Source organism: Bombina bombina, chromosome 1 (genome assembly GCF_027579735.1).
Source record: "Bombina bombina isolate aBomBom1 chromosome 1, aBomBom1.pri, whole genome shotgun sequence".
Taxonomy (NCBI): Eukaryota; Metazoa; Chordata; class Amphibia; order Anura; family Bombinatoridae; genus Bombina; species Bombina bombina.
Window position 1 is genome coordinate 1,286,733,424 of NC_069499.1, and position 17,179 is coordinate 1,286,750,602.

General features: G+C 37.9%; 1 protein-coding gene across 1 annotated transcript in view; it reads left to right on the forward strand.

Annotated features, from left to right (window-relative positions):
- Positions 1-248: 248 nt before the first annotated feature.
- Positions 249-17,179, forward strand: part of PEPD (peptidase D) — a 999,359-nt gene continuing 982,428 nt past the window's right edge. The window contains exon 1 of the mRNA XM_053701517.1: positions 249-279. Coding sequence (XP_053557492.1) covers positions 263-279 — 17 coding nt within the window. The 5' untranslated portion in view covers positions 249-262. The remainder of the gene's footprint in view (positions 280-17,179) is intronic.

A 17,179-nucleotide genomic window follows, 5' to 3' on the forward strand; every position in this document is an offset into this window, starting at 1 on the left:
CAAACTACGTATACAGAGTAAATGGTAATAATTATATTACATATATTTATTACATTGACACAGATTCGTATTTACCTACATAAGCCTCTAGCAAGGTGTAAAAACTTGCTTTCTGACTGGTAAAATAAAATATCGTACAGCAAACTACCCAATCAAAAATAAAGTTTCAATACAGAAATGAGGCTTGGAACGCAAGCTTCCCTTTACTCAGATGACTAAGTCAGCTGACGCGTCATGTGACAGACAAAGTCCGAGAGGCAACATGTCAGGAGCAGAGGGGTGAGTGTTCCAGTCATAGTATCACCTATTGCAGGCAGGGTGAAGTGGAGAATGGGAGATCTAGGTGCAGGCAGGAGGCAGGTTATAAAGTATAGAAACAGTAGCAAATGAAAGAGTGGAATGTTTAATTAGAAATATTTTAATACAACAATACTAACACTCCCCTGTTAATAATAGTAAGGTAATGCTGACTGATTCTTGCTATTTGAAATAATTTTGTACCAATTATTATGATCGTCGCTATCTTTATATAGTTACCTTGTAGTCATGTTGGAGTTGTTTTATTTTATACATTAGTTTTAATTCCTGTAAAGAAATTAAGAGAAAACTAAAGTTAAAGTAGTGGGTTGGAAACTGTGAACTTAATGAAAAAGTAAAATGTAATTTCAAATTCAATCCAACAAGCTAATATTAGATTTTGTCAGTTTGTTGCCCAAATTATCATTAAATCAATTGGTTAAATTATACAATTAATATATGCATTGCATATGCATCGGTTAAGTAATGTTGTTTATAAATAGAAGAAAATGCTATAATATTGCAAAGTATTACACTGCACCCACCCGGTTATCTCATGATGCCACCTGACTGTACAGTATATATATATATATATATATATATATATTATAGCTTATGAAAGTAGGTACTGCTATTCCATATTTCAAGGCTCTAATGATCACTGTAGTGGTGCATAAAACATATGTGCTGTACATATGTTCTCCCATGACCTATTTAATAAGCACACCACCCAGCTGATTTTACTCGCCACCTGAAATTGTAGCCAATATTAACATAAAATTAGCTAATGTTTATTGCACAAATTATCATTAAAATAATTTAAATGGACATTCAAGCCAAAATTGGAATCTACATGGATGCATTTCAGTTGTGAATAGAAGTTTTTTTGTAATATACCTGTACTGTATTAGCAAAAACACTTCTAATAAAAGCTATAGTTGTTTCCAAAGTGTATTTAAGTATGCACTGTGCACCAACATTTTAAACACAGTACTTGCTCAGAGAGCCTAAGGTGTTGTACCATCTGGTAATGATTCAATTTGTTAGTTGCTTACATGATACAAGTCCCACTGGGACTTTTACTAGAAGCATGTTTATTGCAAATGTGTTTCTATTCCAAGATCTAATTCATCTATGTGCATTTAAAGGGATACTAAACTTTATTTGTTATTTTCATGATTCAGATAGAGCATACAGTTTTAAGCAACTTTCTAATTTACTCCTATTATAATTTTTTCTTCATTCTCTTGCTATCTTTATTTGAAAAAGAAGGCATCTAAGCTAAGGAGCCAGCCAATTTTGGTTTAGTATCCTGGACAGCACTTATTTATTGGTGGGTGCATTTAGCCACCAATGAGTAAGCACAGCCCAGGTTGTGAACCATAAATGGGCCGACTTCTAAACTTACATTCTTGCTTTTCAAATAAAGATAGCAAGAGAATGAAGAAAAATCAACAATAGGAGTAAATTAGAAAGTTGCTTAAAATTTCATTCTCTATCTGAATCATGAAAGAAACAAATTGGGTCCAGTGTCCCTTTAAATTTTGACCAGAATGTCCCTTTAAAGGACACTGAATCCAAATGTTTTCTTTTGTGATTCATATAGAGCATGCAATTTTAAGCAGCTTTCTAATTTACTCCTATTATCAATTTTTCTTCGTTCATTGCTATATTTATTTATAAAAGAAGGCATCTAAACTTCTTTTTTTTGGTTCAGAACTCTGGAGAGCACTTTTTTATTGGTGGATAAATTTATCCACCAATCAGCAAGAATAACCCAGGTTATTCACCAAAAATGGGCCGGCATCTAAACTAACAGTCTTGCATTTCAAATAAAGATACCAAGAGAATGAAGAAAATTTGATAATAGGAGTAAATTAGAAAGTTGCTTAAAATTGCATGCTCTATCTGAATCACGAAAGAAAAAAATTGGGTTCAGTGTCCCTTTAATGTTATATTATGCAATTAATATGTGCTTTTGATGGCTTAAATGGCCATTATAGTAAAAACATTATATGCTCTAATTCATTAGAGCTTGTCATTTTAAGACTAGTGGCCCTGCAACCTTGCACTGGTTAAACACATAGTTAGAGTATCACTGACAATAGGAGAAAATTGTATGCTCTCTCGTAATCATGAAAACAATCTTGGTTTTATGAGCTTTTAAGCTTGGTTAAATCAATTTAAGAAATGTTTGATAGAGCTGCACAAATTACAATTTCCATCCCTTAGAATATGTTTTTTCCAAACAAAATCAATTCTATGTCCAATAAATGTTGAACGACTGAAATGTTTATGCTTTCATTTCTCTGTTGTATGTTTATTATATAAAGTAATACATGACACAATAATTGTAACAATTACATTGTACAGTGTGTTGGATTTCCTTATACTGTATGTTTATACAGGTCACTGAGCTGGCTAATCTGCACTGTATAATCCATGTGTGAATGCTACTGTAGGCTTTGTTTTTTAGAAACCATCATAGGTCAGTCAACAACAAAGCAAGTATTTTGCAATAAACATCATATGTTTAGCTGTAATATAACGTACTCATTGAAGACAGAAATGTGGTTGTCAAACATTTTTTACTTTTTATATAACACGGGATGCTTTCAGGACACCATGAACAAATGATCTCATGTTTATAATCTTGTTGCCCTGCAGGCTATTTTTTTTTTATATATACACTATTTTATCAAATGTTACCAAGTTCTATACAGTAAGGAGGTTGTAGACTTTCTGTGCAGCATGAAAAATAAATAATTTTTATACTTCATATCTGTAATGTAAATGCATTATAAAGTTCATAATATCTAATAGTTCCTTTTCTGTCATTTGCTGACAACTCCTCTTTACTGCCTCTGTCTGTTGGAGTACCTCAAAGCTCTGTTCTGGGTCCTCTACTCTTTATTTATACTTCCTCACTGGGTAAACTTATCAGTAGCTATGGCTTCAACTATCACCTCAATACGGGTGATACTCAGATCTCTCTATCCAGCCCTGCAGTCTCTCCATCTGTCCTTTCTCACATCAGTATCTGCTTATCTGGCATTTCTTCCTGGATGGCCTCTCACCACCTAAAAATCAACATGTCCAAGACTGAGCTCCTTCTAATCCCCCCCTCTAATTCTTCTCCAGTTTCTAACTTTGCTATCACTGTTGGTGACACCACTATCTCCCCATTACCCCAAGTCCGCTGCCTAGGAGTTACACTTGTCTCCAATTTCCTTCATACCCCACATCCAATTGCTCTCTTCATCTTGTCACAACCACCTACGCATTTTCTCCAAAATTCGTCCGTTTCTGAGTGCTGAAACTACTAAACAGCTAATCCACTCCCTAGTAATTTCCCGACGACTACTGTAATAACCTACTAACTGGCCTTCCTCTCTCCCGCCTCTCCCCCCTTCAATCCATTTTAAAGGCCTCTGCTAGACTAATCCACCTCTCCCAACACGCTGTATCTGCTGCACCTCTCTGCGAGTCCCTTCACTGGCTCCCCATTCACAGCAGGATTAAATTCAAAATTCTCACCCTGACCTACAAAGCCCTTACCAACTGAGCCCCTCCCTACCTGTCCTCACTCATCAACAAACATACTCCAGCCCGCCCCCTAAGATCCAACAATGACCTGCTCCTTGCATCTTCTACCATCACCTACTCCCATGCTAGACTAAAGGACTTCTCTCATTCGGCACCAACCCTCTGGAACGCACTTCCTTGAGCTGTCAGACTTTCCCCTAACCTCTCCTCCTAATAGATGCCCTCTTCTAACTCCACACTAACATCATTATCACCATTGTAGTCTCCACCTCCTGTTTCTCACCCTCCTACCCATCTAGATTGTAAGTTCCCACAGGAACAGGGCCCTCAATTCCCCCTGTATTTGTTTGTTTAAATTTGTTTAATTTTGCCCGGTGTCTTATATTGTATTGTACTGTACTTTTTATTTTTGTACCCATGGACAGCGCTGCGGAATCTGTTGGCGCTTTATAAATAATAATACTTAAATTAAAAGAACACTTAACCCAAAATTTTTCTTTTGTGAATAAGATAGAGCATGCAATTTTAAGCAACTTTATAATTTACTCCTATTATCAAATGTTATTCATTCTCTTGGAATCTTTATTTGAAAAGCAAGAATTTAAGTTTAGACACTTTGGTGAACAACATGGGTTGTCCTTGCTGATTGTTGGATAAATTCACCCACCAATAAACAAGTGCTGTCCGTGGTTCTGAACCAACAATTGGCTAGCTTCATAGCTTAGATGTCTTCTTTTTCAAATAAAGAAAGAAAGAGAACAAGAAAAATTGATAATAGGAGTAAATTAGAAAGTTGCTTAAAATTGCATGCTCTATCTGAATCATGAAAGAAACAATTTGGGTTCAGTGTCCCTTTAAAGGGACATGAAACCTTAACATTTTCTTTAATGATTCAAATAGAGCATACAACCACTTTCTAATTGATTTGTATTATCAATTTATTTTTTTAGTTTTCTTGGTATCTTTTGTTGAATTTGAAAAGTAGGGATGTAAGCTAAGGAGTGTGCACATTAGCACTAGATGGCAGCATTATTTCCTGCCATGTAGTGCTCCAGACACCTATCTAAGTATCTCTTAAACACAGAATATCATGGGAACAAAGCACATTTGATAATAGAAGTAAATTGCAATCTTTTTTAAAAATTGTATGCTCTGTCTGAACCACACAAGAACATTTTTAAGTTTAATTTCCCTTTAACTGGAAATGCTCATGCAAGGCTAACATGCTCTAGTTTGTTAAGCTATATACAGTAGACTCTCAGTTATCCGGAACTCAAGCAACCGGCACTCTCAAGCAACCGGGGAAAAAAAGGAAACGTGTTAGAACATAAATGTGCTCTATAACAAACAAACAGTCCGGATCTTGTAGATAGACCAATAGACAGGCACAGTAATTGATGTCTCAGGACTCTTTTCTGCTAAACTAAGGGCTAGATTTATAAAAGCTGAGGCGTACAGGGGTACGTATACGCGTCCCTGTACATCTCAGCTTGACTGTGGCGGGGCGAAATTACCCGCAGATAATCAACATTGCACAAGAGCGCAATTTTGAGCTTGTGTGCAATCCTGCCCCCTGCCCGCGCACAGCCAATCACGCGCAGGCAGCAGCTGTCAATCTCCTCGGTCGGACTCGACCGCAGAGATTGAATTTCGCCACCTTAGAGGTGGCGAAGAGGTTAAGGAAGCGGCAGTCTGGTGACCGCTGCTTGATAAATTACGGCGAGCAAGTTCTTGTGAGAACTTGCAGCCGTAGGGTTTTGGTAAATCGAGCCCTAACCCTTCCCAGCCGTATTGTACACACTCAATACCTCTCCGGTGGCCAGTGGTAGAGCGCTTTTACTGCCTGTCTAATGAAATACCTTTCCGGTCGGTAGCAGGTTTCCTGTTGAAGTCTGCCTCAGAGTGATGATACGTACTGTCGTCACTTTGCGTCTAGTGTGCGCCTCTACCTCTCCACAACCGGCACCTGCCCGTGTGATCCATGAATCACCAATTATGTAAAAGATTTGCCACAATAGAAAAAACAAAGGTGCCCCGGCTCAAGGGATAATTATCAAAGTTCAAAAGTACAGTATGTATTTAAATATTAATACAGTATCAAGTAAATACAGCGTTTATAGTAAAATCTGGGTTATAGAACTAGTAAGGCCTATTTTTAATAGCAACTCTCAAGCAACCAGAAATACACTTATCCGGAATCTACCAATCCCCATGGGTGCCGGTTAATTGAGAGTTTACTGTAATATTATTTTTGCATTGCATTGTAAGTGCAAGATATTACGTGTTTAACCCATGCAAAGCCAGTAAGTGAGGTATTCATTCAAGCCAATGAAAAGCTGTGTTCTGCTCAGGGGCTACAACCCTTGCATTTGCCAAGCAGTACCAAATTAGGGCATGTCATTTTTGCATTAGTATGTTAAAATATATCCTTTTTAAAACTATTTTCCATGCAGTAGAAATTTTCCACATGGCAGAATTTTGGATATGATTTGACTACAGACAACCAAAATACTCAATTTATTTTAGTTGAAATAATTTTTATTATTATAAGCATTTTACAACCTGAGATATACAACAACATGAGGATAAAGAAAAAAGCGATTATAGTTACAATATCTATCAGTACCATTTCACGTGTATATTCGGTACATCACAAAATCAGTCAGTACTCAGGAGCACTCAGCTATTGAGTCCAGGTGATCACGGATCACTGGAGACCAATATACTTGGAGTTGTTGTCTTCAGTGGTCGGGTTTCTAATCGACTCTTAGTACATATGACCACATAAGTAGTTAGTAATACTTAAAAAAATAAAATATTGAACCCAAGCGAAAATAAAAAGAAAGAAAAAGGGAACAAAAACTAAAAGAACATATACAATTAAGAAAAACATTTCTAAACTGTTAAAACTTTGATTGTCTTATCAATCGGTTTTGCCTATTTTTGACACATAATTCAATGCTTGATGTAGAAGGTGTGGCTGTGAACGGTATCTAAATAAAGCAATACAGAATGTTATTTTTGTCGAACAGAGCTGGAGAGGGTGATCTTGCAACCGCCCCCTAACCTCGAGTCTCCCCCCTTTTATCCTATCTTATAAATACTTCTAGTCCCCCATCCTACTCTCCCCTCCTCCTCTCCCTCATAATCCAGTAAAACCAGACTTTCTGGAAACTTTCCCTTGTCCCCAAAATCAGAGAGGCCTGCTCTGACATGGAGTATGTAGCTTTAATTTTGTCCAGTATCTCAGTCCAGGCCGGGATCCCTACCTTCCAGTGCCTTGCTACACATATCCTAGTAGCTGTACAAAGCGTTTTTATAAAGGTATTAATAGCTGAGTTATATGTTGGGATATATTCATTCAGTAGGGCTTGTGCCATAGAAAGATTAATGTCTTCTGATAATATGGTACTCAACAAGGACGAGAGTTCTGACCAAATCAGTCGGACCCTGGGAGAGTCCCACCACATGTGGATATATGTGCCTACTTCCTGACATCCTCTATAGCATTGGTTGGAGGAGCCCCGTGAATAATGAGAGGTCTGAGTCGGGGTCAAGTACCATCTGAAAGTAGACTTGATACAATTCTCCTTGAAGTCGGTACTAATCATGCCTCTACCTGAGTCTCGAGTTATGGCTATCCAGTCTTCCGCTGTTAAGTCGGTCCCTAAATCTTTCACCCATCTGTCTACTAAAGGGGGTCTTGTATTATATCTCGCTTTTTGTATAGCTATATACAAGCAGGAAATCATTTTTTTATCTCTTTGTTTGTTAATTATAAAGTGTTCCAGTGGGGTTAGTCCTCTTGTGAAGGGGAGATGAAGGTATCTGTGTATTGCGGATGAGATTTGCAGATATATGAACCAGTGAAGTCTATGGGGGTCTAATCTGTCTTGTGCCTGTGTAAACGTAATGAGTTTCCCTTCTGACAAAAAATCTGCCACCCTATAGAGCCCCTTATTTTCCCATTTTCCCATTTGTACCTGTGACTCGCTCGGGAGTAGTGTTATAATCGGTCTTGTCACAGAGTCTAAAGGTAGCAACTGGAGAGATTCAGTTAGCACTGTCCAAGATTTCACCGAGTCCCTAAAGGCTGATAGATTAGTTTCGGGAGTGGGGTGTCCTTTGGGGGTGTTCCACAGTAAAACAGACGATTTATTGTTTCCCTCTATGTCAGCTTCTATTGTCGTCCATACTATTTCATCGGACCCTTTGTGTAATAGCAAGTCCTGAACTAACCTAGCTGCCTGGTAATAATCCATTAAGTTCGGCATGCCTACCCCCCCCCCTACTGTTTTATGTTGCTGCAAAGTCTTTGAGGCTATCCTAGCTAATTTATTACCCCTCAAAAAACTCGTTATTTCCTGCTGTAATCTCAGTAAATCCGGGGCTGGGATCTTAATAGGTAGGGCTCTAAAAAGGTAAAGTATCTTCGGTAGAATCGTCATTTTAATGGCCGAGAGATGACCAAACCACGAAAATTGTTTGCTCTTCCATTTATGTAAATCCGATCTAATTCTTTTAAATAATGGAACATAATTTAATTTGAACAGATCCTTATAGTCATGTGATAATTTAACTCCTAAATACTGTATCGCCCTTTTCGCTCAAGTCAGTGTGAAGTTTGTATCTATTAATTTACGAGTATGATTCGGGAGAGCTATGGGTAATCCTTCACATTTATCCAGGTTAACTTTGTATCCTGAAATATCAGAAAACTCCTGAAGAGTATTATATAAATGCGGTAACGAAATCAAGGGTTTTGTTAGGATCAGAAGAATGTCGTCCGCGAAAAGCGAGAGTTTGTATTCTTTTTGTTTGATCTTGACTCCGTGTATGTCTGGAGAAAGCCTAATCTTTGCCGCCAGGGGCTCTATACATAGTGCAAAAATTAATGGGGACAAAGGGCATCCCTGTCTAGTACCTCCCCGGATTGCGATGGGGCTTGATTGATACCCCGCTGCTCTTATCACTGCCGTAGGTGAGGAATAAATGTTTCTAATAGCTTTCATAAAGGGGCCCTTAAGTCCAAATCCTCCTAATACCTCGAACATATAGTCCCAGTCCACCCTGTCGAACGCCTTCTCCGCGTCCAAAGAGAGGAGCAGAGAAGGCGTTTTGGTCCTTTCCAAGTAGTCAGTCAAGTCCACAGTCCTTCTAACATTGTCGGGTGCTTCTCTATTCATAATGAATCCTACCTGGTCTGGATGGACAAGAGAGGGTAAGTGTATTTTTAACCTATTGGCCAAAATTTTTGTAAAAATCTTTATGTCCTGGTTTATTAATGAGATAGGGCGGTAGCTTTTGCATAGTTTAGAATTTTTACCCGGTTTGGGGATCACCACTATCCTGGCATGTAGAATATCTAGGGGTATGTTCCTTCCTGACATTATATCATTACAAAATTTGAGTAGATGTGGAATTAGCGCCTTCTTAAATAACCCATAATACTCTCCCGAAAACCCATCGGGGCCTGCGGCTTTACCTGGTTTTAGATCTTTAATTGCGTCTAAGATTTCATTTGGTGTAATGTCTGCATTTAGTTTCTTTAAGGCTTCTTTATCAATTAGGGGGAGTTGGGCCTCTTTTAGGAATTGTTCCCTAAGTGTCTCAGTCTGTACCGCTGGATTGGTTTTCTTTCCGTCGTATAAAGCTTGGTAGTATCTAGCGAAAGTGTCTGTAATTTCCTGTGGGTTTGATGTGAATGGGCCTTCGACTGTCTGAATGGAGGGGATCGTAAAAGATCTAATTTTTTCTTGTAACTTATGAGCCAGATACTTATCTGGCTTATTTGAATAAATATAATAATGGGCTCTTAATCTCTGAGAAGCCCTGAGGGAGGAAGCTGACATAATCTCAGACAGTTCCCGTCTTTTCTCTTGAAGAAGTTTGAATGTTTTTGGGGAAGAAGTACGTTGGTGTTGTGTAGTCAAAATATTTATCTCTATCTGTAATTGATCTGTTCTTAGTCGTGCAGCTTTATTATGTGCGGCTTTGGCTTTAATGAGTAGGCCTCTAATGAATGGTTTATGTGCTGCCCAAGTGAAGAGCGGGTTAGCGGTGGAATCTGTATTTATGGACCAGTACTCAGTCAGGGCCTTTAACAGCGAATCTTGAGTGGCCTGGTTTTTAAGTATGTTCGGGTCAAATGTCCAAGATCGACTGTTACTCTGTCCAAGAATCCCAGAAATTTCAACACTGACTATAGAATGGTCGGACCAAGCACACGCATGTATAGAAGAGGTCTGTAAATTAGGTATGAGTATTTGACTAAGGTATACATAATCTAGTCTGGAGTATGTCTTGTGAGCAAAAGAGTAGAATGTGGAGTCTGTAGTCACACCATAAAGTGATTCCCATGAATCTATCACATTGTGGGCCGCTAAAGCTCGTCTGATCGATCTAACCTTTGCATTGTGGTGTCTCTATCTGATTCAATGATTTGAATGGGCAAATTAAAATCCCCCCCCAAAAAAATATTCTAGATGAGACCACTGAGTAAGCATCTGGGCCACCTGTCCAAGAAATAGGTCTTGCTTTTCATTTGGGGCGTAAATGTTACATAATGTGACCTCCTTCCCCTGAATCGACCCCCTAACTATCAAATATCTACCTTCCCCATCCCTTAAGACTTCCTTCGTGACAAAGTTTAGCGAATGATGTATTAGTATAGAGACCCCCCTTTTTTTGCTGTCTGTTACTGAATGGTAGTGTTGGGGGAATTGTTTAGACCAATATTTGGGGATAATAGAACTGGTGAAGTGTGTCTCTTGAAGGAATATCAAATTAGCTTTCAACCTATCATATTGGGACATAGCTGTTCTGCGTTTAATATCTGAGTTGAGACCCCTAGCGTTGTGTGAAATAAGATGTATGTTGTTAGTCATTCTTATCTTACCCCGGTGTTATAATGAATCCGACTCCATCTCTCAAGACCCTCCTGGAATTTCAGATGCTGATCTATCCCCCCCCCAGCTCTGTCGATCTTGACCTTCTTTCTGAGTGGTAAGGCAAATACAAGCATTGTTAAGCATTAAGACAAAATAACAAAAAAAAAACACAAACTAATTAATAAAACTGATACAACTTCAGTTAGGTAAATACAATTCTCCATCTCCCTTTAAATTGGTCTTGACTAAACTTTAGTATAGATTTAAAAGAAAGGGGAGTAAAAAAAAAACAACAAAGGGGGAAAAATTTACCAAAGAGCACCGCGAGACATCGCCTCGTGGCAAATATCATATAATATTTAGCTAGATAAACTACTGTAACCTTCCTTATTGTCCCTTCTCCCCTCTTTGGAAAAAGAGAGGAAAAATTCTCCAAAAAGAAAAAGGAGAGGGGCCAGAAGGGAGAAAAACATATCAGAACAACATTGTAATTGTATTATAACAGAAACAGCAAACCTCCAAACATTTTGTAATTGTTAAACTAAACCTTCACCTCCAAACCACCTATCACTGGCAAGTCAAATTCACATAGGGGTTTATATGTAATTATTGAGGCGTCCAGATCCCTTCAGAGAGATGGCCGGGAGCCCCTCGTCCTTTAACCTATCACTAAAAGTTCCAGCTCTGGGGTTGTACTCAATTTATTTTAAATGTATCTTTGTGATCTGAATAAAGGATAGTCAACTACTGTTCTTGAGATTTCCTGTTTTTAGTGGGTGCACCACCCAGCTGATTTTTATGACCACTCAGATAAAATTTTAGCCAATATTTAATCTAAAATTAGCCATTATTTAAAAAAAATAAAAAAAATTGTACAAATTAACATTTAATACATTTATATTAAATTATGCAACTCTTTTGTGCTTTAGATAGCTGAAAATAATATACTTTTAAAAAATAGTACACTGCCCCCACCCGGCTACTTCATAATGCCACCCAGCTGGAAACATTTTCTGTGGCGAACACTGTTAATTATTATGAAGCTGGCGATAAAAAAAAATATATGCTTAAAATCATTATTTTTATAAATGAAATGAAAGTAGTTTGATCTGAGTGTACAGATTTTCTAAAAAGAGTTGCAAAAGCGTTTAATTCCTGATTTTATTTTAGAGAAGTTAAAAAAATATAGATAAAGCCACAAAGTAGGATAAAGGTTAGTTAGAAAAATCTGAATCGGCACTTATTTCATTATCTGATTTAACTTACCACTGCATAAAAAAACAGTGAAACTAAAAAAAATGTGTAAAATAGACAAGGATATATTCTGTTAGCTATAGGATTGCCTCCTCTCTGTTTATAGAAGTTAAAATCTCTATATTTGGAGAAAATAGACTTTACTTTATTAAAATGCTATGCTACGGTTGACAGAAGGGTTATAGGAGTGATTCTCTGAATGGAGTGGCAGAATGTGGTGATGTGTGTGTCTTGATGTCTCAATGTTTTTGTGTATGTCTTTGTGTTTAAGAGTGAGAAGGAATGTATATGTGTTATGCATAGGGGCCAATTTATCAACCAGTCAATCAGCCCCAATGCATCTGTTTCTGCGTGAGCCTTCAGGCTCGCCGAAAACAGGAGTTAAGAAGCAGCGGTCTTAAGGCTGCTGCTCCTTAACTTGTCCGCTACTTCTGAGGCGGCAGACAGCAATCCGTCCGATCGCATACGATTGGGTTGATTGAAACCCCCTGCTAGCAGGCCGATTGACTGCGAATCTGCAGGGGTCAGCATTGCACAAGCATTTCTAGTGAAATGCTTGTGCTATGATAAATTCAGACAGCGTATGCTGTCGGCATTTATCGATGTGTGGCGGACATGATCGCTACAGCGGATCATGTCTGTCCGCACATTGATAATTCGGCCCCATAGTGAATACTCAGCAAAAAAAATGTTTTTGCTGCACTGTAAGCAGTGCACGGATATTTGGGTTTGGCCATGGTGGGACTTTTTTGTGCTTCACTGGACTGCCTCACTCTTTATGTATTCAGTGATAGCCCAGTGACCCTGATACCAGCATGCATTGCTGTATTCCAGTATATAGGCTTAATTTTACTGTAACTAGCTGTCTCGCATGTAGGCATCTAGCAACAGCATGTACACACTGCCTCTAAGGCAGATCATGCTGTAATCTTAGATCAGAAAATGCAGCATGTCTGCAGAAAGAATGGGACACATGCAGGAACTAATGGCTCTTTTGCAGTGCTGCTTTGCATCTTAAAACAGCACTGTGCTCTGGCTGCACTGTGTAAGTTTTCCTTAACACAGTGTATCCAGAACAAAGTGCTGTTTGAAGAAAACAGTCAAATATGGAGCAACGCTGCAAAGCAGTAGTGCATTTATTGTTGACTGGCTCTCAGGGATTTTTTCACAAGACATTTTAAAACCTAACAATTATTTTTTCTCTGCAACTAATTTGCAATTCAATTTTCAACTGCTGCACTATATTATAAAACTTTAAACATTGCTTTATTCTCCAGTTAATCAACACATTGCAATTGAGCTGTTGCTTTAGTGTAACTGCCTAGTTAAACATTTTATTTTATTTCAAAATGACCTGCAGAAAATGTTTCACTAAAAAAAACTCATTGCAGAAAGGGAAGAAAAGTTCTGGATCTGGGCACACTGCCTCGTGTGCCCTGTCCCTGTGATAGCTTGTCCGGGGTTGCCTTCATAGGGCTATTTCTGTGCTTCCTTACTTATTAGGAATGCAGAAATAGCTTAGCCTCGCCATTGTCATTATATGCTTGTTTCATTTTTTTATCCTTTCACAAGTTGCAATATTTGTTGCACATGGGCCAATAAAACTAGGCATTTCTGGGTCAGAGCAGGTACTGTACATTTAATTTAGATAGCCAGCAAGAATGGTTTTGTAGGGCCTATAGCGCTGTGATTGAGATATGTAAGAAAATATTTTTAAAGGGTGAAATCTAGAGTTTGAGATAAGTTAACTCACAAACCTTTGCTCAGCCCAGGATATCTGATATTCTTACAGCAAACACTTTTTTAATTTATTAAGTATAGATACAGAAATTGCTTCACTCTCTTCTTTGCCCTGGTCTTGATTGAATGAAATAATTAACCATACACTGGTCCTTTTTTCCTTAAAAAAAACTTATCACAGGGTAGCTTTGGGGTTTTCTGGACTTTGTTTCTTCTTTGTATGCTGTTCATCTCAACTATTTAACTTAAAAGGACAGTAAAGTATATATAGATATATACCAAGGCCTCCATTACATATGCAGCGTCGCCCGCAAAAGCCGGCGATGCCAGATTTTACGCGATTTTGGTAGTACATATACGGCGTAGCATACAAGTTATGCGTGTATATTTCACCCTTCGGACGTATTTTTTTTACCCATAGACTAACACAGAACAGACGCGCAATTTGGTATCCAATATACAGCGTAAGGACTTATGCGCGCAGAATTCAGAGAATCTACTCCATTCTTATCTCGCCACAAATTGCAGACGCAGGAACCCTTGCACTGACTAAAAAAGCAACGTAACTCCCTGAAAGACTTAACAAACACATACATTTAAGCAGCATCTCAAGGTTAAAGGGACAGTATACTATGATATTGGTTTTTTAAGGTTTAGTTGTGTAGAATAGTTTGAAGCCACAACATAATCAAATGGATTGAGCTTGTTACTTTATCACATTGTGGACATATACTTGCTTATTTACTTTAAATTTATTCTCAAAACAATCAACAATACTTGGAGGAGAGAACAATGGGAAATCATAATTGTATTACCTTCATCTCTTTATATATGGGTTTATATATGAATTTTGTATAGCGTAATTACGTGTCGCATTTTTATATGAAATCGCGGTTCATTTTTACAAGTGTTAGCCTAATTTGCATAAAACTACTCTTTATTGACACTTTCCGTGGATAAAATACTGGCGTAAGTTACTTGCGACGACTAAAATGTGTATTTGCGCACATTTCAGAAGATCGCCAGTTTGTCCTACTTACGCCACTTTAGCATCTAACGGCGCATTATATGTAATACCCCGATGTGCAAGGTGAAATTACGGGCGGCGCGGGTTCCCACGCTTGCGCCGAAACCTGCGCCGTATATTTGATCGCGCCCCAAGGATGCATTGCAAAATAATAGAATATCTAGGTACATGATACATGTTTTAAAATATCTTCAGTTTTTCGTTATCATGAGTCACGAATAGGCCAGATTTTAAAGATGTCTAAACCAGAACACATGTGAAAGAATCAATAGCTCTGTAACCATGGTTACCAACCTGCTTTACCCAATAACTTAACATCTCTGTGTTAGTAGGTTTGGTGGACTGCAAATAGAAAAACACTAATCTAAAGTATGTTTCTCTTATATTTGTTTCTGCGATGATTGCAGTTTTCTTAGTTAAATCACAGGAAAATCAAGCAAAATACATAATGAAAGTAAATATATTTAAACATTTTCTTGTGAATTAAGTTTGCTAATGCAAACAATTACATGTTCTAACAAACTGGGTCATATATTTTTTTGCATTAGAATATCATTATAATATCCCTTTTAAAGGGACAGTAAAGTCAAAAGCATAACATTTTAAACTACTTTCCAATTTACTTCTATTATCAATTTTGCTTACTTCTCTTGGTATCCTTTGTTAAAGAGTAATCATAGTTGAGCTCAAGCAGCAGTGTTTGCAGCATTGTTTATAGCAGAGTTATACACAAACACTGCTGTTTGTGCGCGCTCCTATCCGCCTACCTAGGTTTAGTCTTCAACAAAGAATACCAAGACAACAAAGCAAATTAGATAATATAAGTAAATGGGAAAGTTGTTTAAAAGTGCATGCTCTATTTAAATCGTGAAAATTTAATTTGATCTTTACTGTCCCTTTAACACCAATTCTTTATCTTCAACTGATTACTCTATAGTTCTTTGCACCCTAGAATCCAAGGTAAACACCTGCACGGAGAAGCAAAGTCAGAATGGGCATTTTATACATAAGGTCAAGGTGACAAGACTTGACTCTAGTTAAATTCTTGTTTACTGTTGTTACCCCAATTGTGCACTGTTTTATAGCGACATAAGTACAAAAATAAAACACTCTAATGTAATAGTGCGTTTTATTATTGCTCTATTGCTTGCATTAACCTGTGTATAACCACTATAAAGGGATTAAACATTTGATTGAAGGGAGATTAACCCTTAAAGCCAATTCAGTGGAGATCGTTCTCCCTTTACCATATAAAGGCAGATCACCGATACAGACAGTAACACTCTCACTTTCTGTATGGGTTTGCAGTGATGCCATGGGTGGTGTGGGAGGGAAGGGAGAAAGTGTGTGCTCAGTGCATCGTAGGAGGGGGAGGAAGTGGAGGGTATTTTATGCTACAGAGTTCTCTAGGGTTCCTTACTCTACATAAAAAGTTAATGGGAGGGGGGTCTGTAGGAACAATTGCTTTGAGAGGGTGAGTAATTTCCCTAAACTACAGAGAAACATTTTTATAAAAGGTTTAGAGGGTTGTTTGGGAGGGTTCAGGGAGGTGGGAGCATTGAGGGTATACCTACAGTGCAAAAAAAAAAACTGCTCTAAAACTGCATGCTTGCAGACTGTCTGCCAGTACCTAAGATGGTGGTGACCAGTGGAGGTTGTGAGGAGAGAGGTGTTTGGGAGGCATCAGCTAGGGATCAGTTTGGTGGGATGGTAATACCTACACTACAATAAAATTTACCCCTGCTAGCTAAGTAACCCCTTCACTGCCGGGAATATTAGAAGTGTGGAGCACAACGGCAATTATCCTTCTAATTACAAAAAAGCAATGGCAACGCCATGCATGTCTGCTATTTCTGAGCAAAGGGGATCTTGTAGAAGCTTTTACAACCATTTGTGTTATGACTGCACAAGCTGTATGTAAATCATTTCAGTGAGTAACCCAAAGTTTGTGAAAATTTGGCAACAAAACGGTGGGCCTAGAGCAATACCTTGGGTAGTCTACCCATATCTATCTATCTATCTATCTATCTATCTATCTATCTATCTATATATATCTCTATCTCAATCAAATATATATTATTTTTTTTGATAGGCAAATATAAAACAAACAAACAAACAAGGCTCGATTTCTGTTTAAATGGAGTGATATAAAAGATGCAAAAACATGTTCTGGTTGTTTGGGCAAGTATTTTTCTGAAATTCCCGGTAGCAAAGGGCTTAAACACTAAATACATTTTATAAGTATAGTATTGCGTTTATTCCCCGCTTCCCTTCATTCATGGGTGCTGTTATGTTGAAATCTAGATTTCATTACATTGTGGTGCTGACATACATTTGTGCAGAAACTATTCTTCAGATACATGCAGCATCTCCTAAGTTCCAAAATTAGAGGAAAGTGCTTGAAATCTATTTAGTATTTAACATC